The following is a 25,135-nucleotide window of genomic DNA, read 5'->3' as shown; positions in this document are numbered from 1 at the left end:
CTTAATTTGACCAGAGGCTGGGATTACTCATTTTCAGATCCTTCGTTAGTTCATTGCTCCTGCAATAGATTTGGGCTACTTTGACAATTTATTTCATTGCCTACATAATACAGAATCTATAAAAATCAGTTTGAGTGTATGCTCCTTCCCATCTTTATTTTAATCACTGTTACATCCAGAAAGAAGGTAATTCAGAGGCACAAGGAACAGATTCCTACTGAAATATTCCACATTCTACATTTTCATTTTGGTCATATTAATAAGAGTATCTTATCACTTAACTGTTCCCAATAACTAATTTTATCCTATTTTCTACACTGAAAGTGTGTTTTTAAACCCCCTAAGCTCTCTTGTTCAGAATGTTAACATGCATGCATAAGTTCTTCAATTCTGAGGCAATGGACTTTGCTTAATGGGTTGATGAAATTTTCAGTGAAAACCTTTTCCTACTGGTTATTTTCTGAAGAGAAGGTAAAGACATTCTTTTCCAAAGATTATTTTCCAAACATAATATTTTCATATATTAAAAATTATACAACCATGGCAATCATATTTCTTCTGTTAAAATATTTAACATTCACAGTAAGCACAAGAGGATTGTTTTTTATGTGGTTAATAAAGAGCAATAGCCTTTAACTCCTTTAACAATGTCAAGTGTACCACTTGACATTTAAAAAGATATTCTTTCAGATCTCAACTGTTCTTATACACAATAAAAAAAACTTCTCTTCCTGTACAGAAAGACAATTCTAGTCCAACAGCACATACCCAGTAGGTATTCTAGGCATATATAAAAGAAAATCACTAATACAGTTCTATTATAAATTTCAACAAATGACAAAAATACACATCTGAAAGAGAAAATAATGTTAATATTTCAATATGACTCTTCTGGTATACATTTTCCCTTCCAGATGTGTGTTTCAAGCTTGTTTTTGCCTTTTCTTTTTAACGCTTACTGGAAATTGATGGCACAAAATTGCAATCAACAATCCATTGTGAGTGAACAAATTTAATGAAGTACACATGATAAACATTTCCACAAAGTCACTGACCACTATTCAACCCTACCTTAAGAGAATTTGCAAAATGTAATGGGTGACAAATGTATTATGATATTGGAAAAGAGCTTTAATCACCAACACAGCACAATGCATTTATAAATGTCTAAAGGGGTTAACTGTAAACGAATAAAATCAAACCACTGAGGTGAATCTCCTAGTTGTACACAAAAATCAATTTACCAAAAAAAACATAAATTTATGCTTCTGTATTACACCCATCTAGATCATGAACTGTTATAATACAGACATGAAAGTACTTATCCTCACAATAAATGCCCATCTATTCATGCTTTCAGTAAATCATCAGCACCTTAATCTTTATCTTTTAATGAAAAGAACCATTTCTGAAATATAATAAAAGCTGCCCCACACTGGCAGTTACTGTATCATACACATGTCTTTAAATTCTGTAATCAGCAACTACCAGGTGCCATATCACATTTAACACACCACAGTCAGTCAATACAGACATCCCCAAACACACCAAGACTGTTTTTGTCAAATGTTTTATTGACTGTAAACATCTGGAGTACTGTAAAACATGCATTATCTGTAGATTCAGAAAGGAGCAATGCCATTGTCTTTTCTGTCAAGTGTGTCAGATTTGGCATCTAGTGATGGAGATTAATGAAGTATCATGAGAGTAATATGGTTCTTGAAATGCTCCAATTTAGAGTAGAGCTTTAATCTTAAATTAAAGCTGTCGACATTTAGTGAACCTACATTTTCATTGGAATAACATTATCTCATTCCAAAACAAACATGAGGAATACAATTAAAGGAATAACAAGCTGTCCCAAGACAGGTTGAAATCATGATTTACAGCCAAATATATATTTAAAAATAAGTAAATTCAATCTAGTTCAGTTGTTTAGAATATAGTTAAATCCACATGTCAGATCAATATAAGATGAATCCTATCAAAGATCCAATTTATTGTCATTGTTGCCATATGCCAATCTGTCCTTAACCAATTAGTCAGAAACCAATATCAAAACTCCTTTTATTTGCAAGTTTGAATATGTGCAATGTCTTGTCTATTATGTTCTACTGCTCACGACAGGAGGAAGTTGTACTTGAAATTCACTTCTTTTTTGATTGCTGTGGTGTATTGAATTTGAAAAAGATAATGTCTCCATCTTCAACAACGTAATTTCTGCCTTGTTGTCTATATTTTCCAGCACTCTGCAAACAATTACAAAAATTAAAATGAATAAACAATCATTATCTGTGGAATGCAAATAAAATAGTTTCAAAAACAGAGTTTAGAAACATTTTCTTTGAACAATTTCATGATTCATAAACACATGCATTATTAAATTTCAGCTGCAGATTTATTCGGTTCTCATTGAACATCTGATTTCCTTTCTTTTCCAAATCAAGCTCTGATAGAGAGCATGAAAGATTTCACTTTTGATCATTTCTTCCTCCATTCTGTTGGCCTTTGGAATCAAATCAGCAACCCAGAAAAATATTCCAATATATTTATTACTGACCAATCAGTTCAAAATAGCGAGCACGTACAATTACAAGGGCCTCCTGAGTCACTTTAACTGACATTTAATAACTTCAATCATCATATTAAGGAAAACTAATTTATTGCCAGAACAAGAATAAAGTTCACTCCGACTTTCATGCAGTCTTCTCCTGTGGCATTCATTTAACAAAGAGGCAGATCTTTTGTGTTACATTTGTAAACATAATAATGGGTGGGTGCCAGATGAGTTTAATCCAGTTTTATTATGCAACTTCCAGACAAGCCTATCACAAACCCAGATGACCAGACAAACAAGGTATACAATCGGAGTAGCCTGATTGACTCCGACCATTCCGATAGAACACACTGGTATGCTCTTGTAAGAATGGAAACTGATTGGTATTAGTGCAAATGGCCACAAAGGAATGTATAAACTATAAAATTTGATATATAAATCCAAGGTCTGTTTTGCAATCTCCATGTGCTCATGATATGGTTAAACACAACTGTGTCTAATTTGATATTTAAATTACAAGGAGAGTACAGTAATGGCGAAATTTCATTGTATTTAACAGACAGTTCAAACAGTATTCCAGTTAAAATCTATTAACGCATATTAAACATAAATCAGTACATTCACTGGTATTTACAAATAGTGATAACCAAATATCAAAGCAAAATAGATACAAAGAGCAAGAGCAATTTAAATAATTTTAAAGCCTAGACTATAAGTATTTTTATGAAATTATATCATTTACAGTGTTTTATCTATACTTCCTCTATATGTTTTTAAACGACCACTTGATCTTCCTAATGTTCAGTGGGCTATTTATTTTCCTCTTGTTGAACTGGAGAAAGAGTATTTTAAAAATATAATAACTGTGAGATCTTAAATATGTATTAAGCTAGATGTGAAACCAATTCATTTGCACTTGAAAGCAGACATCTGGAAAGGCCAGCATTTCACAACCAGATATGACTGCTAATAAAACAACATCCCTGTTGACTACAAAGCCTTCATACAGCCATTCAATGTGAAGTTCACAGAACAATCACTAAGTGCTATTAGTCAAAACCGTGGCATACACAATATGCTCAGCAATAATAATTTCAGCAGATAGGCTTATAACCCCTTCTCCATAAACATTTTGAACTTCGTCAGTTACACATTTTTCAAACATATTTCTTCTGTTCAAGTATTGCTCGATGCAATTTATTTTGAATTATCTACATTTGCACCTTTTGAATTGGTAGTTTACTCAAACATTCCAAAGTAGTTAGTAATGCAGAGAGTAACCAGAGATAAAAAGCTTAAGAAAAACCTATGGTTTGTGATTAAAAAACTGGAGCTGCTTTTAAAGTCGGTGGTGGTGGGGGTGGGGGAATACTCCAAGCCAGACTGAAAAGCAGAGGGATGAGACCCCCTCTACCAAGCATCTTGTTAGCAAATGTGCAGTCACTGAAGAACAACATTGAGGACCTAAGGACAAGGGTGCTGTATTGTAAGGAAATGAGGAACTGTTGATTTGTGAGATTTACAGAGATGTGCTTACTCAAGAGTATGCCAGATACAGTGATCAGATCTTAAGACTTTTCGATACACAGGATGGACCGCACTGCTGACTCGGAAAAGGCAAAAGGTGCAGGTGTGTGTTTTATAATAAACTCTTTGTGGTGCTCTGATGGGGTAATTCTGGGCTAACCATGTAGCAATGAAAAAAGCTCGACAGCTCAACAGCTGTGGCAGAGCTTGAATGCTATCACCTCTAACAAGTGAAATCAAATGACATCAGTGACAACAGGGCTTTGCTTCCAGATGAGCTCAATGCCCTAAGTACACATTGACCTTCAAAACATGGAGGAACCATCAGGAACTCACACAGCTCCAGATGATGCTGTGATTTCTGTCTGTGAGGCTATACATGAGAGCATCTTTCAGGATTGTGAACCTATGAAAAGCACCCCAGCCTGGCTGAGTACCAAAGACCTGTGCTGATCAACTGGCTGGAGTGTTCACTGAGATCTTTAACCTCTTGCTTCAGCAGCCTGAGGTACTCAGCTGCTTCCAACAGGCTTCATTTACACCAGTACCTCAGAAGAACTTGGTAACATACCTCAATGACTGTCATCTAGTAGCACCTATGGTACACATATCCACAATGATGAAGTGTTTTGACACGTTGGTGATAAAACATTATCAAATCCTGCCTGAGAAGTGACTTGGATCTGCTCTAATTTGCCTACTGGAATAACAGGTCCACAGTAGATGCAATATCATTGACGCTTCACTCAACCCTGGAACATCTGGGCAGCAAAGATGCATACCTCAGGATGCTCTTTATCGACTACAGCTCAGCACACAATACTATCATCCCCTAAAGCTAATCAATAAGCTTCAAGACCTTGGCCTCAATACCTCCTTGTGCAAATGGATTCTCGATTTCCTACTTGCAGACCCCAGTCAGTTCAGATTGGCAACAACATCTTCACAATTTCTATCTGCACAGGTGCATCACAAGACTATGTGCTTAGTCCCCAGCTTTACTCGCTTTACACTTAAGACTGTCTGGCTAAGCACTGCTCCAATGCCATATTTTAAGTTTGAATGCAACATCACTGTTGAAGGCTGAGTCAGCATATAGGAGGGAGATAGAAAATCTGGCCGAGTGGTGCACAACAACCTCTTACTCAATGTCATCAAGTTTCTGTGGGTGGAAGTTAGAAACAGGAAGGGTTTTTTAAACAACACACACAAAATGCTGGTGGAACACAGCAGGCCAGGCAGCATCTATAGGAAGAAGACCTGTCGTCGTTTTGGGCCGAGACTCTTCGTCAGGACCACCAGCATTTTGTGTGTGTTGTTTGAATTTCCAGCATTTGCAGATTTCCTAGGGTTTTTAAAAAACTGGGTGTTTTTATAGGCCACCTAATAGTAACAGAGTTATCGAGGAGCAGATAGTAAGACAGATTCTGGAAAGATACAATAATAACAGAGTTGTCATGGTGGGAGATCTTAATTTCCCCAATATTTGACTGGCATCTCCCTAGAGCAAGGAGTTTGGATGGGATGGAGTTTGTTAGGTATGTTCAGGAAGGTTTCCTGACACAATATGTAGATAAGCCTAGAAGAGGAGATGCTGTACTTGGTCTGGTATTGGAAATGAGCCTGGTCAGGTGTCAGGTCTCTCAGTGGGACAGCACTTTGTAGATAGTGATCACAATTCTACTTCCTTTACCATGGCACTGGAGAGGGATAGGAACAGACAAGTTAGGAAAGTGTTTAATTGGAGTAAGGGGAAATATGAAGCTATCAGGTAGGAACTTGGAAGCATAAATTGGGAACTGATTTTCTCAGGGAAATATAAGCTACGGCAAATGTTCAGGGGATATTTGCGTGGTGTTACTCATAGGTACGTTCCAATGAAACAGGGAAAGGATGGTAGGGGTACAGGAGTCGTGGTGTACAAAGGCTGTTGAAAATCTAGTCAAAAAGAAAAGCTTACAAAAGGTTCGAAAAACTAGGTAATGATAGAGATCTAGAAGATTATAAGGCTAGCAGGAAGGAGCTTAAGAATGAAATAAGGAGAGCCAGAAGGGGCCATGAGAAAGCCTTAGTGAGCAGGATTATGGAAAATGTCAAGGCATTCTACAAGTATGTAAAGAGCAATAGGATAAGGCATGAGAGAATAGGACAAATCAAGTGTGACTGTGGAAAAGTGTGTACAGAACCAGAGGAGATAGTGGAGGTACTTCATTAATGAATACTTTGCTTCAGTATTCACTATGGAAAAGGACCTTGGCGACCGTAGTGATGACTTACAGCGGACTGAAAAGCTTGAGCACATAAGCATTAAGAAAGAGGATGTGCTGGAACTTTTGGAAAGCATCACGTTGGATAAGTCACTAGGACCAGATGAGATATATCCCAGGTTACTGTGGGAAGTGAGGGAGGAAATTGTTGAACCTCTAGCAATGATCTTTGCATCGTCAATGGGGACAGGAGAAGTTCCAGAGGATTGGAGGGCTGCAGATGTTGTTCCCTTATTCAAGAAAGGGAGTAGAGGTAGCCCAGGAAATTATAGGTCAATGAGTCTTACTTCAGTGGTTGGTAAATTGATGGGGAAGATCCTGAGAGGCAGGATTTATGAACATTTGGAGAGGCACAATGTGATTAGGAATAGTCAACATGGTTTTCAAAGGCAGTTCGAGCCTTACGAGCCTGACTGAAGTTTTTGAGGATGTGACTAGACATATTGATGAGGGTAGAGCAGTAGATATAGTGTCTATAAATTTCAGCAAGGCATCTGATAAAGGTACCCCATGCAAGGCTTATTGAGAAAGTAAGGAGGCATGGGTTTCAAGGGGACCTTGCTTTCTCGATCCAGAATTGGCTTGCCAACAGAAGGTAAACAGTAGTTGTAGATGGGTCATATTCTGCATGGAAGTTGGTGACCAGTGGTGTGCCTCAGGGATCTGTTCTGAGACCCCTACTCTTTGTGATTTTTATAAATGACCTGGATGAGGAAGTGGAGGGATGGGTTAGTAAATTTGCTGATGACACAAAGGTTGGGGGTACTGTGGAGCGCTGTCAGAGATTACAGTGGGACATCTATAGGATGCAAAACTGGGCTGAGAAGTGGCAGATGGAGTTCAACCCAGGTAAGTGTGAGGTGGTTCATTTTGGTAATTAAATATGATGGCAGAATATAGTACTAATGGTAAGACTCTTGGCAGTGTGGAAGATCAGCAGGATCTTGGGGTCTGAGTCCATAGGACCCTCAAAGCTGCTGCACAGGTTGACTGTGTGGTTAGGAAGGCATACCGTGTATTGGCTTTCATCAACCGTGGGATTGAGTTCAAGAGCTGAGAGATAATGTTACAGCTATATAGGACTCCGGTAAGACCCCACTTGGAGCACTGTGCTCAGTTCTGGTCACCTCATTACAGGAAGGGTGTGGAAACTACAGAAAGGCTACAGAGGAGATTTACAAGGATGTCTGGATTGGGGAGCATACCTTACGAGAATAGGTTGAGTGAACTTGGTCTTTTCTCCTTGGAGCGACGAAGGATGAGAGGTGACTTGATAGAGGTGTACAAGATAATGAGAGGCATTGATCATGTGGATAGTCAGAGGCTTTTTCCCAGGGCTGAGATGGCTAACATGAGAGGGCACAGTTTTAAGGTGCTTGGAAGTAGGTACAGAGGGGATGTCAGAGGTGGGTTTTTATGCAGAGAGTGGTGAGTGCGTGGAATGGACTGCTGGCGACTGTGTTGCAGACAGTCTTTTAACAGGCTCCTGGGTAGGTACATGGAGCTTAGAAAAATAGAGGGCTATGGGTAACCCTAGGTCATTTCTAAAGTACATGTTTGGCACAGAACTGTGGGCCAAAGGGCCTTATATTATTCTGTAGGTTTTCTATGCTTCTATGTTTCTAAGACCAAGGAGCTGATTATTAATTTCAGGGAGAGAAAACCAGAGCTCCATGAGCCAGTCCTCATCAGGGGATCCAAGATGGAGAGGTACAGCAACTTTAAATTCCTCTATGTCATCATTTCAGAGGATCTGTCCAGAGACCAGCATGCAAGCATGTTTATGAAGAAATTTCATGACAGTGCACGACTTCCTTAGGAGTTTGTGAAAATTAAGCATGGCTTTAAACAACTTCTATAATTGTATGCTGGAGAGTACATTGACTGGCTGCCTGATATAGAAGGGAGTTGAAAATCTGGCTAAGAGGTGCCACAGCAACAACTTCTCACTCAACATCAGCAAGACCAATGAGCTGATTATTGACTTCAGGAAGAGGAAACCAGAAGTCTATGAGCCAGTCGTCATTGAGGGATCAGAGGTGGAAAGGGTCAGCAGCTTTAAATTCCTTGGTGGTATCATTTTAGAAGATCTGTCTTGGGTCCAGCACATAAGTGCAATTATGAAGAAAGCATGGCATTGCCTCTATTTCCTTCGGATTTGGCATAACATCTAAAACTTTGACAAATTTCTGTAGACGTGTGTTGGAGAGTATATTGACTAGCTGCATCACAGCTTGGTATGGAAAAACTAATGCCCTTGAACAGAAAATCCTACAAAAAGTCATGGATACGGTCCAGTCCATCATGGGCAAAGCCACCATTGAGCACAACTACATGAAGTTTTGTTGTAAGAAAGCAGAATCCACCATCTGGGACCCCAACCACCCAGGTCATGCTCTCTTCTCTGTGCTATCAGGAAGAAGGTACAAGACTCTGAGGACCATCAGGTTCAGGAACAGTTATTACCCCTCAAGAATCAGAAGAGACTATGGCCTGGTTGATGGGGATCCTTGATGATGAATGCTACTTTCCTGCGACAGTGCTCAATGACGGGGAGGGCTTTTCCCATGATGGACTGGACCGTATCCATGACTTTTTGTAGGATTTTCACCAAATCTCACCAAATCTCACTTATCCATTGCCACGATGTTTGGTTGCATATACAGGAGGCTCAATTTAAGCAAACTGTTCATTGCAATATTTCTTCTCTCATTTTCAAATCCCTCTATCTATGGTGTCATTCCTTCCAATGCTCAAAAGTTCTCACATTCACAAAAATCAGAATCAGATTCAGGCTTATTATTACTGATACTGTATATGTCGTGAAATTTGTTGTTTTGTGCAAAAGTAGAATAATGAGGTAGTGTTCAGAGACCATTCAGAAATTTGCTGGTGGAGAGTATGAAGGGTTTCTTAAAGCATTGAATCTGTGTCTTCAGGCTCCTGTACTTCCTCCTCAACAGTAGTACAGGTATGCGTCGCTTAATGTCTACGATACGTTCTATGAAATCAGACGTTATGTGTTTTGGCCGTTGTGCAAACACATATTATATCCTTTGCCTCTTGCTGCTGCTATCACTAGGAGTGCTTTTGCTGCATTTGGAAGCCATGATGTACTTTACGGTAATATTTTCGAAAGAAAATTAAACAGAGAGATAACGCCACTACACTCAAGAGACGCATGATACATAAGATTGGTTACGTCTGCTATGTCATGTTCTCTGATCGGGACTATGGACGTTGTTCAAATGGACGTTACGCAGTGCACACCTGTAATGAGAAGAGGACTTGTCCCAAATGATAAGGGTCCTTAATGATGGATGCCACAATCTTGAGGTTCCGCCTTTTGAAGATGTCTTTGACAGTGGGGAGTGTTGTGCATGTGATTGGGCTGACTGAATCTGCAACCCTCTGCAGCGATCTGAAAATCTACCAGCAACAGTGGTGTCATCAGCAAATTTATAGATGGCATTTGAAGAATCTGTATCTGTGATCCTCCAATTGTTGCCTCTCATTCTGCCCAAATATTTCAGTTGATAAGATCCTAAGCACTAGAATTGCTTTCATCAAAGTCTCCACTTTTAAGGTGGATAATCTGTAAATCTACTAATGAATTCTTTTTGTCATCTGACACAATAACTCCTTGATAAAATTCTTCTGGATGTGGTCATAAAGAATGTAATTTAAGGCAGAGGTTAATAGCTTCTTGATTATTCAGGGCATGAAGGGATTCAGAGAGAAGGCAGGAGATTGGGACTGAGAAGGAAAATGGATCAGCCATAATGAAATGGCGGAGCAGACTCGATGGGCCAAATGGACTAATTCTGTTCCCAAATCTTTTGGTCGAAACAACTCATCCATGTCCACCAAAGTGATTATCAAAGCTAGGCCCATTTGCTTGCACTTGGCCTTTATCCCTCTAAATCTTTCCTGACCATGAACTACCATCCTACCACAAATTAAACCGACTTTATGACTTACATCCTTTATATATGTGAGGAGTAAAAATCTTTGTTACATCTGTCTTAATGTGAAATTTATAGTAATTTATAATAAATAGTATGTGCAACAAGACAGACAATATAACATAGAAATACATTTGTGTCAGCATGAATTAAGCAGTCTGATGGCCTGGTGGAAGAAGCTATCCTGGAGCTTGTTGGTCCTGGCTTTTATGCTGCAGTACCGTTTCCCAGATGGTAGCAGCTGGAATAGTTTGTGGTTGGGTTGACTCGGGTCCCCAATGATCCTTCGGGTCCTTTTTACACACTTGTCTTTGTAAATGTCCTGAATAGTGGGAAGTTCACATCGACAGATGCGCAGGGCTGTCCGCAATACTCTCTGCAGAGTCCTGCAATTGAGGGAAGTACGGTTCCCAAACCAGGCAGTGATACAGCCGTCAGAATGCTCTCAATTGTGCCCATTTAGAAACATATCAACTTGAGATGTAGCATATCCCGTAAATCTGTCTCAGAGGCCGATGTCAGAACATCTTTCAAGAGGGTGAATCCTCATGTCTAGCCCTCTGCAACTGTATCCTTGACTTTGCCGATCAGAAATAACATCTCCTCACTGACAATTATCATTGGCGCACCTCAAAGATGTGCGCTTAACTCACTACTCTGCTCTCTCTACACTTGTGATTGTGTGGCTAAGCACAACTCAAATGCCACCTATAAATTCACCAATACCAATTATTGTTGGCGGAATCTCAGATGGTGACGAGTTAGTGTACGGGATTGAGAAAGATCAGCTAGTCTAGTTGTAACAATAACCTTGCACTCAATGTCATGAAGACCAAGGAAAGAAGAGGAAATCAGGAGAACACACAGCAGTTCCAATCAAGGGGATAAGAGCGGAAAGGGTTAAACAACTTCAAGTTTCTGGATGTCAACATCTGTGAAGATCTATTCTAAGCCCAATATATTGATGCAATTATGAGGAAGGCACACCAGTAACTATAATTCATTAGAAGTTTCAGGAGATGTAGTATGTTACCACTAACTCCAGCAAACTTCTACAGATGTAAGATAGAAAGCATTCTCACTCATCACATCACCATCTGGTATGAAGGCACCACTGCATAAGATCGGAAAAGCCTGCAGAGGGCTGGAAACTCAGCCAGTTCCCAAGCATTGACAAAATCCTCAAGGCGGCGGCAAAATCATGTTACCAGCAGGACATGCTGTCCTCATATTACTACCATCGATGAAATATAAGGAGCCTGAAGACGCATACTCAACATTTAGGAACAGCTTCTTCCCCTCTGCCATCAGATTTCTGGATAATCCATGAACACTAACTCACTACTTTGCTCTTTTTGCACTATTTAATTTTTATATATATTCTTATCGTAATTAATAGCAATTTGTATGTATTGCAATGTTGTGTTGCCACAAAACAAATTTCACAACATAATTATGTCAGTGATAATAAACCTACTTCCCTCTAATTTGAAAACAACCCCATTCCCCATTTTCTGTTAAGTAGCCAATTTTCAGTTCATACAATCTAAATGATAAGCCTACTAAGCAGCAGCTTTTTTAGAGTTCACGTACAGCACATGGAATTTTAAAAAGCTGCTTTTTGGAATTCCATATGTACCATATTAACCATATTTCCCTTAATGACTCTTTCTTATTTCATCAAACAACTGTATTGTCATTCAGATATAATTTGACTTTAAAGTAATGTTTAGCCTACATACAAAGTGAGGAATCGAAGGGTTGAGCATGGTGGGACTAATATTTTAAGCTGGGTATATTTTAATGCAAGGAGTATTGTAGGAAAGGCAGATGAACTTAGAGCCTGGGTTGGTATGTCAAATTATGATATTGTAGCCATTAGTGAGACTTGATTACTGGAGAGCAGCTCAATGCTCCGGGGTTCTGTTGGTTTAGATGAGATAGAGTGGGAAAAATTAAAGGGGGAGGGGTTTTACAACTAGTTAGGGAAAATATCACAGCAGTATTCAATCACTATAGACTGGAGTGCTCGCCAGTGAGACTTTATGGGTAGAATTGAAGAATAAGTAAGGTATGACCACATTAATGGGATTAATTATAGACCACCCAACAGTCTGAAAGATTTAGAGGAGTGAATTTGTACAGAGGTTGCAAGAAACACAAGATTGTGATGTAGGAGATTTTAACTTTCCACATACTGACCGACTCCCATATTGTAAAAAGGCTGGATGGGCAAGAGTTTGTCAAAAGTGTTCCGGAAAGTTTCCTCAGTCAGTACATAGATATTCCAACTACAGAGAGTGTGATATTAGATGACCTATTTGGGTATTAGACAAGGCAGGTGAAAGAAGTTTGTGTAGGGGTATAATTTACATCTGTATCCAGAGATACCGGCCACGTGATAGACGCACTGCCACCTGGCTGGTCGGAGGACACACCACATGCCAATCAACATTTGGTCCCTCCCAACTAATCAAATTATTGGTCAGCTTAATTGGATTATCTCGCCCAGCCCCATGCTTTAAAAGGTGAGACTTGCCCTTGGTTAGTCCTCTCTTACAGACCACCACATTGGAGGTAAGTGTAAGAAGCAGTACGTCCTCACGATGGTGGACACATATTCGGGTGTCCTGGTGGCGGTGCCCTGTGAGAGGGCCGACCAGAACGGCACCATCAGAGGATTACAGCACCTCTCCTCTGTCTATGGGGTCCCATGGGAGGTACAATCCGATCAGGGCTCACACTTTGCTGGGACCAAAGCCCAGACCTGGGCGGCTGAGGCGGTGATCTCCTGACTGTTCCATATACCCCACCACCCCCAGGCATCGGGCTTAACTGAAAGAATGAACAGCCTGCTCAAGGAAAAAATTTGCACTCTGACACCCTCTTGCACGCTGCAGGGGTGACTAAGTGTCCTTCAGCAGGCCGCTGACCAGTTAAACACACGGCTCACTAGCCAAGGGGGATCCCCACCGGCCCGCCACCTGGCACAGTCCCCTTCTCCCGACTGGGAAACCACTGAACCCCCCGAGATTGAGGACTCGGGCAGAGTATGGATCCGACAGCCGCAGAGCCTCCCCAGAAAGGGAGAAATTGTCACGCGCGGTCCAGGGACACCCGCTGGGTTGCCATTCCGGGCAAATCTGATTTGTCCTGTATACATACCCAGCATTTAACCAGACGGGAATGAGTTTCCTCCTACACCTACCCCCACCCTTCCACCCCCGTCTCCCTCTACAGGACAATGGTGCGACTCCAGTCATCCCTCCTGGTCGCTGCGATGCTCGGCTCCGTGACAGCTGCCAACACCTTCCTCAGGGTCGCTTACGAGTTTGTCAGCAACACCAACAGATCGGACTGCTGGATCTGCTTGCGGGCCCCAGCACACGCTCATGATGCGCTGCCACTCACGCCGACCCCGCTGGATGATTCAGATGAACTGTTTACACAGACTGTTTGCTCCTGCTGGTTTTGGTATATCTGTTTGGGCGGGGGCCTGCTGGCAGTCCCCCACCACTCTCCTCCCCACTACACAACATCTCTTCCCTTGACCCCCGATGGGGTGGGTGCTTCAGGAACTGGTATTTCCCTCCCTACAATTTGACCTCCACCAGAGTCCCCACCCTCAGAGTTATTCCACGGCCACTGAGTATACCTAACGAATGCTGGTGCAGACTCCGCAATGCGCACACTTCTAACTTTTCCGTTGGTCACAGCAACTGTCAGTGAAACTGGTACCCAGGTGCCCCAGTGACCACTGCCGACGATGCCGCTAAGCTGGGAGCTCCCTGGACCCTGAACGGGACCCACTGGATCTGCGGCCACCGCGCCTACACGTGGCTCCCCATGAGCTGGTACGGCTGCTGCTTTCCAGCATATGTGGTGCCCTTCATCCACCCCTGAATGACCTTGGGGAGCATCTGGCGTACAGCGGCCACCGGGACAAGAGGGCCATTATAGAGGCAGAGAGGTTCTGGATGATAGCCTTTCCCAGTTATGGTATGGCCCGGCTGTCCCGGGAGGTGATCCAGATGACCAATGTGCTCGAGACTCCGGCCAACGAGACGGCAGTGACACTGCAACTCACGGAGGATGCCCTCACCCAAACGGCGGCAGAACTGACAGCTGTCAGGATGGTCGCCCTGCAGAACCGAATGGCACTGGACTACCTACTCGCTGCTGATGGTGGAACGTGTGCAGTGGTTGGTAAGGAATGCTGTCACATTCCGGTCTCGGTGGCTAAAATTCAAAAATCAAGGGACCAGCTCCTCCAGCACAACACCTCATGGGGCAATTGGTGGCCATTTGGGTCCCTAGGGAGGTGGTGGGCAACTGTCATTCACTGGTCCATCGCACTCATTCTTGTAATCATAGTCATTTCTATACTATGTTGCGCGTGCCAGCTGATTAAGAGTGTCTCTGCATTTACTTCGCTGCACAAAATTGGTTATTTCTGGTATATGCGATTTTGTTTCACCCTCTTATGTGTGTTGGCTATGTGGTGCGTCTTCCGAGGGGTGGAGTGTATCCAGAGATACCGGCCACGTGACAGATGCACTGCCACCTGGCTGGTCGGAGGACACACCACATGCCAATCAACATTTGATCCCTCCCAACTAATCAATGCACACCTAAATTATTGGTCACCTTAATTGGATTATCTCGCCCAGTCCCATGCTTTAAAAGGTGAGACTTGCCCTTGGCTAGTCCTCTCTTGCAGACCACCACATTGGAGGTAAGTGCTTTGATTTATGCTTGGGAAGGTCTATCGTTTGTCCTGGTAAGGGAGCCGCAGCTATCCAAGGTCAAGGGGGATAGCTGTTGTAGTGCTTTCCCCTTGTTCTTTGTTTGTGTAACTGTACCCTGTCCCCTCACCGCTTCCTGTGTATTGTAGTTGCTTGTGTTGACCTGACTTCCCCTTAATAATAAATTCCTTATTATTAAAACTGTATGTGTCCAGGCCTCTACTGTTGAGACTCAAAGAACCAGTTATTTTCCATCACAACAACATCTAATGATCATAATGCCATTAATTTCAAGGTAATTGTGGGAAAAGTTAGGTCTGTTCCTTGGGTTGAGATTCTAAATTGGAGAAAGGCCAATTTTGATGGTATCAGAAAAGATCTGACAAGTGTGGATTGGGACAGGTTGTTTTCCAGCAAAGATGAACTTGATAAGTGAGAGGCCTTCAAAAGTGAAATTTTGAGAGTACAGAGTTTGTGTGTTCCTGTCAGAATAAAAGGCAAGAAAAACATGTTTAGGGAACTTTGGTTTTTGAGAGATATTCAGGCCCTGGTTAAGAAAAAGGAGGTGCATTGCAAACAAATGAAGTACTTGAGCAGTACAAGAAACGAAAGAGAAGGAAATCTGGCAGGCTAAAAGAAGACACGTGGTTGCTCTAGCAGACAAGGTGTACCCCAAGGGCTTCTACATATGAGGAGCAAAAAGGATAGCAAGGAACAAAACTGGTCCTCTGGAAGATCAGAATGGTATTCTATACGTAGAGCTGAAACAAATGAGGGAGATCTTAAATGGATTTTTTGCACCTGTATTTACTCAGGAGATGGACTCAAAAGTCTATAGATGTGAGGCAATGTAGCAAGGAGGTCATGGACCCTGGAAGTCATGTTGTTTGCTGTCTTGAGGAAAATCAGAATAGATAAATACACAGGGCCTGACAACATGTTCTTCGGTAAATGTGGAAGGCTAGTGCAGTAAACGCAGGAGCCCTAGCAGAGATATTTAAAACATCTTTAGCCACAGGTGAGGTGCTGGGAGGATTGGAGGATAGCTAATGTTGTTTTGTTGTTTAAGAAAGGCTCTAAGAATAAGCCAGGAAAGTATAGGGTGGTGAGCCTGACATCAATAGTGGGAAAGTTAATGAAAGGTATTCTAAGGGAACAGGTATATAAGTGTTTGGATTGACAGGGACTGATTAGGGATAGTCAACATGGTTTTTGTGTGTGTTATGTCATGTCTAACCACTCTTTGAGAGTTTTTCAAAGAAGTTACCAGTAAAGCTGGTGAAGGCAGGGCAGCGGATGTTGTCTACATAGACTTTAGCAAGGCCTTTAACAAGGTCCCGCGTGGGAGGTTTGGTCTAGAAGTTTCCATTGCTTTGCATTCAAGATGTAGTAGTAAATTAGATTAGACAATGGCTTCATGAAAGAAGCCAGAAAGTGGTTGTAGATGGTTGCCTCTCTGACTGGAGGCTGATGACTAGTGGTGTGCCACAGGGATTGTTGCTGGGACAATTGTTGTTTGTCATCTACATAGCGATAAACATGACACCAAGATTAGGGGTATAGTGGACAATGAAGAAGACCATTAAAGTTTGCAGCTGGATCTGGACCAGCTGGTGAAATGGACTACAAAATGGCAGATGAAATTTAATGTAATAAGTGTGAGATATTGCACTTTGGGAAGCCTAACCACGGTAGGTTGAGGGACTGCAGCAGAACAGAGGGATCTGGAAGTACATCCATAATTCCTTGAAAGTGGTTTCACAGGTAGATAGAATCATAAAGAAGGCTTTTGGCACATTGGCCTTCATAAATCAGTGTATTGAGTACTGGGATTGGGATGTTCTGTTGGAAGTTGTATACAACATTGTTAAGGCCTAATTTGGAATATTGTGTGCAGCTTTGGCCACCAACCTACAGGAAAGATGGTCAGAATCCCTGCTGCATCTGCCTGATGGACCCATTTCTTTCCAGATGCCTCGCTATTTCTTCTTTAATGATAGCTTAAACTACAGATGTAAACTAACTGGCCTATATTTACCTGCCTTTTGCCTACATGCTTCTTCTGAACAGTGACGTGACATTTGCCTTCTTCCAATCTGCTGGGACCCACCCAGAGTCCAGAGAATTTTGGTATATTCTCACCGAAGTCTCTACTATAATCTCTGTCATTTCTTTCAGTGCCCTGGGATACATTCCATCAGGACTAGGGGACTTATCTTTCTTTAGGCCCACAAGTTTGCTCAGCACTACCTCTAGTGATAGCTATTGTATCAAGGTCCTCATCTTCCATCGCGTCCATATCATTTCTATTTGGCATGTTGACATGTCCTCCACCAAGAAGACCGACACAAAATAGTAATTTAAAGCCTCAGCCATTTCCTCATTACCCAATATCAATTCCCCCTTGTCCTCCAAGGGACCTACATTCACTTTAGCCACCCTTTTCTGCTTTATATAATTATAAAAACTTTCACTACCCATTTTTATTGTTTTGTACTAGTTTATTATCATAATCTATCTTCCCTTTCTTTATAGCTTGCTTAGTGGTTTGTTGCTTTTTAAAGTTTTCCCAATCTTCCAGTTTCCCACTACTCTTGGCAACTTTGTACGCATGAACTTTTAGTTTGAATAGGTTAGGAGTTTATTGCCCGGAGCATAGCAGAATGAGCCTGAAATGCTTAAAGGGAATTCGAGAGGCAACATCTACACTCAGAGGGTGGTGAGAGTGTGGAATGAGCTGCCAGCAGAAAGAGGTGAATAGTTTCAATATTTAAGAGAAATTTGGGTATGTACTGTACATGGATGGGAGGGGTATGGAGGACAATGATCCAGGTGCAAGTCAATAGCACTAAGCATATTAATGGATCAGCATGGACTAGATGGGCCAAAGGGCCTGTATCTGTGCTGTAGTGTTCTATATCTCTACGACTAAACTTTTCTAACCATTTTACTTTTTCCCCACTGACTTGTTATTCAGTCTCTAATCATTATTTTCAATATTATCCCCATCACTACTGTAGACTGAATGGTCTGTAGTTATTTGGATATTTTATGAAGAGAGGATGAAATATCTGCAATTTTCCATTCACCAAACAAGTTGAAGAAATTTTGGATTATAGTTTTGCCTTCTGACAAACCATCACACTTTTATTCATAGACATATATAAACTCTAGGTCTCTATAATTAAATTCACATGATTATTTCCATTCATATCCATGGTTCCTGTTACTTAATCCTCCTCTACAGCCACTTTTTCTTTTCCACACCCTAGGCATACTGCACTTCTGTGAGCTTTCCTATTGACAACTCTCATTAATTAATCTAGGAAAAACTCATTAGTTCCCTCCTCCCACCCGTAAGTTTCCACAATACTTTTCAAATTAAAATAAAAGCAGGGTCTTCCTAAAATATATACAGCCTTTTGTTTACTCAGACTAATTATCTTGTTACTTGGATTGAAAAACAATGTTGTCAGGTGTGAAGTTCTTATGGAAATATCCCAGGTTAAACATGCTTCCCAAAAAGTGTTGTGAGCCAGTATGGTAGTCTACCCTCCCATCTGAGTCAAAAGGCTAGGCTTTTAAATTCGTAAGACTTGTGGACAATAAATAAAACTGACTATCCTAAACTGACAAACTTGCTATTTACTAGCGAATTGTTTGGTAACAATGATCCTAAAAATTCCACTTCTCTTTTCATGGTATCTCCATGACCATTTACTTCACCTTTCCCCATCAATCCTCCACCTCTCTATAAGCCTGAACTCTACTTTCCTCTTTACCTTCTCGCTTACTTCGAGATGCACCTTAAAGGTAGAGGAACTATTTCCCTTCCATCCCTGAATCCATAATGTATTCCTTAGCCAATCTGGGATATATAAGGATCTAATCATAGATGATAAACCAAGTGGCCTTTTCCTCCAATTGGTAGGTTTGAAACTAGGAGCAATGTCTCAGGATAAACAATTATTTATTTAGAAATGAGTCAAGGAGAAATTTATTTATACACTTACAAATGCAGAGAATTCTCTCATTCTTGGATGCCAAATCACTACCTAACTCAAGACTGAAATTAAAAACACTTGGAATAATAAAAGATGAGATACAGGATTATTGACAATCTAATCAAAATGAGGTAGTGGGGTACAAATGTCATGTGGTGGACTCCTGCTGTAATTATTATGTTCTCCTGTTTTGAATTAAGCAAATCAAGAGTTTAGCAGTGCATTCATAATACTTCAAATACCGTAATTATAGTAGTGGTGCCTTGCCCATGGAAAGAAGAACTACAGAATTGTAGATTTCTTATCTGTAGCTTTTAATGGCAGCACTAACAAAGTAATAACCTTAGAATTTGAAAGAGGGAAGGAATTTTAAACTTTGAATATTAAAAGCTTTTCTTTTGTATTTACATGAAGTTTCCAACTCTGCAACAAGCTACCAAATAAAGGAAAACAATTATTGTGGTACAAATTAGTGCATGCCTTTCCAACGCAGACCATGCAATCTATTGCTTAAATTGATATATATGTACAATCAAAGCAGGCTGCTTTAAGTACCGAAGTAATAGGAATCTTGAAGGAGAGAGAGAGGGGGAGAGGGAGAAAGACAGACATACTTTATTGATCCCGAGGGAAATTGGGTTTTGTTACAGCCGCACCAACCAAGAATAGTGAAGAAATACAGCAATATAAAACCATAAATAATAAGTTGAGGTGGAGAAGAGGGGGAGAAAGTGTGAGTGTATGAGTGTGCACGCATGCATTCAAAAGTACACAATGAAAATACAAAACTAGTGAAATTTGAATTTTGATGCTGAACATCAAGAAACTAGAGTTTTTAAAATACAATTATTTTAAAAGTGTTTCAAATTTTTAGACTTCCAGAAAAGGAACTGTTCCGATCAATGTCAGATAATTATTTCTATACTATGAGGGAAATTTCACATTAAGCATTAGATTTATATATTTAATTTGTATATAGTTCATGCAACAATCCTCAATACCTATTTTCGAAGGGTGTGTCTAATTTTTATTTTAAAATATGATCAGGTGTGCAAATTCAACTTAAAATTTTATATGAATACCCCAATGCTACTAATAGTTAGCAGTAAATGGTGCAAGTAAAAATCGGTAAAAGTTAATAGCAATAACCATTTCTGTAACTTTGCACAATAACTATTAATATAAGTAATAGGCATGGGCCACTTATGAATTAAAAAATGAAAAATACTCAATATGCTTTGTCTGGAAACTGCCATCTAGTGTTTAGAAACAGATTAATTACATTTTTAGTCTTTTTTTTAAAGACTACGAAGTCCTACGCTTAGTGTAGTATGAAGATACCCACCATCTTTTTCACCAAATTAAACACCGCCATTTACTGAGCCACTAGTTATTCATTTGAGACAACTATATTTTAAGACTATAGTTTTTTTGGTTTGTACAACTTTAAGGTATAATGAGTTGCTCTGCAAAATAAATATATGATTCTATTCAAATCAACTTAAAATTGTTTCTCTTGTTAAAAATAACTGACAAGGCAATGGTAAAATTTCATAGGTGAGATGCTGGCCAATTAGGTTAAAACAATTATTTAGTGATGTTAAATAGAAGTTTCAAATTTTGCAATTAAAAAATGCTAAGCAGAGGAAATGAACTAGATATATTGTGCTGACTTGTTTCTGAAAATATCTTTTTTCCTAACTGCAAATCAATTCACTTGAATGCAACAAACTCCACAAATATATCAAGCACAATTTTAAAGTACAAGTTGTTTAATGATTACAATTTTGGCATTGATTCCAAAAACCAGTTGTGTGTTTTTGCACTCATTCTGAAATAAAATCTTTTCTCTTAAGCTGCCATTTATTCTTGAACTCTGTCATGTCTTTTACAACAAAACCAGGATAATTCTTTCCCCCGTGTAAATCCACAGTACATTTGTATTAACAGGCATTCTAAAACTGAATGTGACTGCCACAGTAGCTTATCGCTAGAGACTTCTCTTAATTCAAAGAAGTGTCTAAAAAGCTGCAAAGGTACTCTCACCTTGACAGCAGTTTCACTGCCTTCTGCTTTAAAATCTTCAAATTTCATTACTTCGGCCATAATGAAGCCCTTCTCGAAATCTGTGTGGATCTTGCCAGCAGCCTGAGGTGCCTTCGTCCCTTTCTGTCAGTAGAAGACCAAAAGAAAATTAATTGTTTTTAGGAAGATGGATTACAGGAGAGATGCATGTCTCTTTGATACAAAATCAGCTTTCACAGAAACTTTGTATATGTGACATGTCAAGTGATATGAAGCAATCAGCCTTATCCTGATATTGGATACCCATTAAGCAAACCAGGGATAAAGTGTCCTCTGTTATCAATGCAAAACAGCAATTTTTGATACAGATTTTGAAGGTAATATTGATTTTAGATGAAGTAATCTTGTCACCATGAGCCAAACAACATTTCTTTTCATTTAAAGTGTCTGAGGCAACATTTTGGTTACATGATCTGAAACTGTAATTGAATTTATTGACCCAAAAAGGGCACAAACTGCATTTTCAAAAACATTAGACAGGCTTAGCTTACTACATATTCAAACACTTTAAACAGAAATGAAATATCTTGCCTTCTGAAAACTCTTGATTTGGGTTTTCTGGAAATTATTGATATAAAATGAGAAAATATGAACCTATTTATAATATAACTGCAATCAAGTGAAAAACAAATGTAAATATTGTTTAATTACTTAAAATGATGGTTACCTTACAATTTATGAATATAATTTAGAATCAAGAGTAATATAACACTGACAAAACAGGAAAACAAATTACATTCGATTTAGTGTACATATATCATGTGTAATCTGGAGTGTGCATTGACAATTTACCATGTAAATTATATACATTCAATGATTCATGGTGTTTGTCTTCATATTCTGAAAACCATGATGCAAGGGAATATCCAGCACATAAAGGTAAAATGCTAATAATATTCAATTTTCTGTTGATGGCCATCTTCTACTCGTATCCAAATAAAATACCACTTCAGTGATAGAATACTGAAAATATAACAATCGTAAACCAGATTTCAGGTAGACAATGGGAATACAATATTACTCAATTGTCAAAATGCTATTTTATAGTTATCAAAATTATCATGAAAAGAATGTTGACACAATGACAACTTCAAACGTATATAAACTACGTTAAATTGTCTGGTTTTCAAAACATTTTTTATAGCTTTCCATGATGCTTGCTTGACTAAACCTCAAATTCAAAATTATTAATGTAGAGTAATTAGGTACAATTACATCAATGCAAAATAAATTACTCTGTCCTTACACACCTTTTTTAATATACAAAATTCTGTACTGATAAGACTATATTGTTTTCAAACATAACAAAATTTACAGTTTGGTATTTTAATTATGTGCCGTTCCTTCTTCAGATCATCTGCTGGCAAAAAAAAGTCAAGGAGTCTGACCTTCCTCATTCTTCTCTGCCAACTTGACTAAGTTTTAACCTGCACCAAGTCCTGTTCACCCATCATATCTGTGCTTGTTGACATACATTTTCTTCTGGTAAGCAATCAAATTTAAAAATTCTCATCCTAATTTTCAGACCCATATCTCTGTACTCCCTGTGATCAAAATAAGAGTATGTTGTTCAGTGATAGGTTACTGGAGCAACAATTTAGGGACCTGGCCTGATGATCTCAAATCACATCATAACAAGAGTAATGATAATTCAAATAATCAAAAAGGTAGTTCACTGATATCCTAAAAGGAGGCTATTCTGCCCATCATGGATGTGCTGGCAAAAAGACTTGCCTAACCTCACCCTTTAGCACTTGGGTCTGTGGCTCTGCTGATCACAGGTCTAACTACACATCCAGGTTTTTTTTTAAAGTGATGAGAAATTCCATTTCTACTACATACTGGGTGATGAAAATTTTCCTCACTTCCCTCTAATTCAACCAATTACTTTTGTCTGCTGTGAAAGGAAAATACATCATTCCCATTTACCCTCTCTAAACCACTTCTGCCTCTCCACTATAATTTAATGCATGATGATTGTCTTCCTTCAGCCTATATTCCCAAAGTAAACAGCCCTTGTTTATCTATTCTTTTTTCACTGCTACAAGTTTCCAGTTCTGACAATATCCCTGAACCTTCATTGCAATGCTTTGAGTGGAATCACATGATTCCTATAACATGGCAACCAAAACTCGCTAATGTCTAACTAGTGTGGTCTACAGTTCTAAAGTAGTTTCTCTGCTATTATATTCCCTTAGCTATTAAAAAGCATTCCAAGCACCTTTTTAACAACCCTATTTGACCAATTCTGTTGCCTTTAGTATCTGAGAATGTGGATGCCAAGATCCCCCCTTATTCCTCCCACTGTAAATTCATAAGTCGATCCTCTCAAACTCATTACCTCACACTTCTCAGAATTAATTTCCATTTGTTATTTTTCTACCCAACTACATCTTCCTGCAAAGGGTCTTGGCCTCAGATATCAACTGCTGAATATTAATTTCCATAGATGTTGCCTGTCTTGCTAAGTTTCTCCAGCATTTTGTGTGTTGATCTGGATTTCCAGCATCTGCAGAATCACTTGTCTTCCTGCAATCCGAAGCTTCCCTCCTCCAATCAACCACATGTCAATTCTTGTACCATCTGCAAACCTCATTCCACCCTATTTCGGAATGGATCATTAACAGACTTTACAAAAAGCAAGAGACTGAATCCACCACAAAAAAAAAAACAAATCATAAAACACCTATCAAATATTTCCTTTTGCTTCTGCCACTGAGCTAATTTTGGATCCAATCTGCCAGTTTCCCATGGGTTTTTACTTTTTTGCCCATCTTGTCAAAAGCCTTATTGAAGTCTATATACTGCAGACTATATGAAACACACTGACCTCATTAATCTACTTTTTATTTCTGTCTTAGCCTTACTCTTGGACAAATATGCATAACCAACTTAAGTGCTCTCTTAAAAAACTCCAGCAATGATTAGGGTGGGGAATAACTACCGACCATGTCACTACAAACCATATCTGTATGCAGAATGCCTGCAGTTTTTAATCCTGGTTTGCTCTTGCCCTGAATTTATTTACTCTATGGAAGAATTAAGCAGTGGAATTTTCTCTTATGATCCCCACTGTGAATCTTCCCTCCTTACAATGTTACTATTTGCTAAATTAATGTTTTAAGTGGCTTGGTCAAATTTGGTTTGGAAAATAATTCTAAGAAGTGTAAGATAACATTTTTGGGGAGGATCAACTAGTGAATTTACTATGGCAGGATACTGATGGGCTTGGAGGAACAAAGGGAGATAGATCATGAAATGCACATGTGACTTTACAGATAGTGATGGATATTTGGGTTCATAGCAATACTTCATGGCAATGGGCCAGGATATTGATTTTAAAGAAATAAATTCTGCTTGTCACACAAAACAAATATTGTGCTTACATCATTAAATCAAAAAATATGGTATTCAAAATGCAATTTAAATTCACTTCAGTTTTTTTGTAATGATGGGAATATATAATGCATGATTAATATAATTCCAATAAAGTTTAGTGATATTAATGTCATATAATATGTTTTTATATCCTTTATAAACTTTGGATTCCACTTTGATATTAATGTAGCAAAACAAACAGAATAAACCCAAGGTGTTTGTTTTCCTGTTTGAAATATCACCCCTTCAGCAGGACTGCTTCTACTGTCTGCTTCAGCCACACATAGTAATTTAACTGCACCAGCCAACAATACTCAGCAGATCATGCAGCATCTGTTGTTCCATGGGGTGATTTAATGGGCGGCAAGGTCACATAGTGATTAGTGCAATGCTATTACAGCTCTGGGCGTTCCGGAGTTCGGAGTTCAACTACTCAATACCCGAAGCCTGGACTGACACCTTGCCCTATTGTCCTGTTTATTATTTATTGTAATGCCTGCACTGTTTTTGTGCACTTTATGCAGTCCTGTGTAGGTCTGTACTCTAGTGTAGCTTTCTCTGTGTTGTTTTTTTTTTACGTAGTTCAGTCTAGTTTTTATACTGTCAT

General features: G+C 39.5%; 1 protein-coding gene across 1 annotated transcript in view; it reads right to left on the bottom strand.

Annotated features, from left to right (window-relative positions):
- Nucleotides 1-996: 996 nt before the first annotated feature.
- Nucleotides 997-25,135, bottom strand: part of ola1 (Obg-like ATPase 1) — a 168,196-nt gene continuing 144,057 nt past the window's right edge. The window contains exons 10-11 of the mRNA XM_073047198.1: nt 21,112-21,234; nt 997-2,249 (exon numbers count right to left, since the gene is read on the bottom strand). Of these exons, the coding sequence (XP_072903299.1) occupies nt 2,148-2,249; nt 21,112-21,234 (225 nt within the window). The 3' untranslated portion in view covers nt 997-2,147. The remainder of the gene's footprint in view (nt 2,250-21,111; nt 21,235-25,135) is intronic.

This window comes from Hemitrygon akajei, chromosome 5 (assembly GCF_048418815.1).
Source record: "Hemitrygon akajei chromosome 5, sHemAka1.3, whole genome shotgun sequence".
Classification (NCBI taxonomy): Eukaryota; Metazoa; Chordata; class Chondrichthyes; order Myliobatiformes; family Dasyatidae; genus Hemitrygon; species Hemitrygon akajei.
The sequence above is the reverse complement of the archived record's forward strand: the minus strand, read 5'-3'. Positions and strand labels throughout refer to the sequence as shown.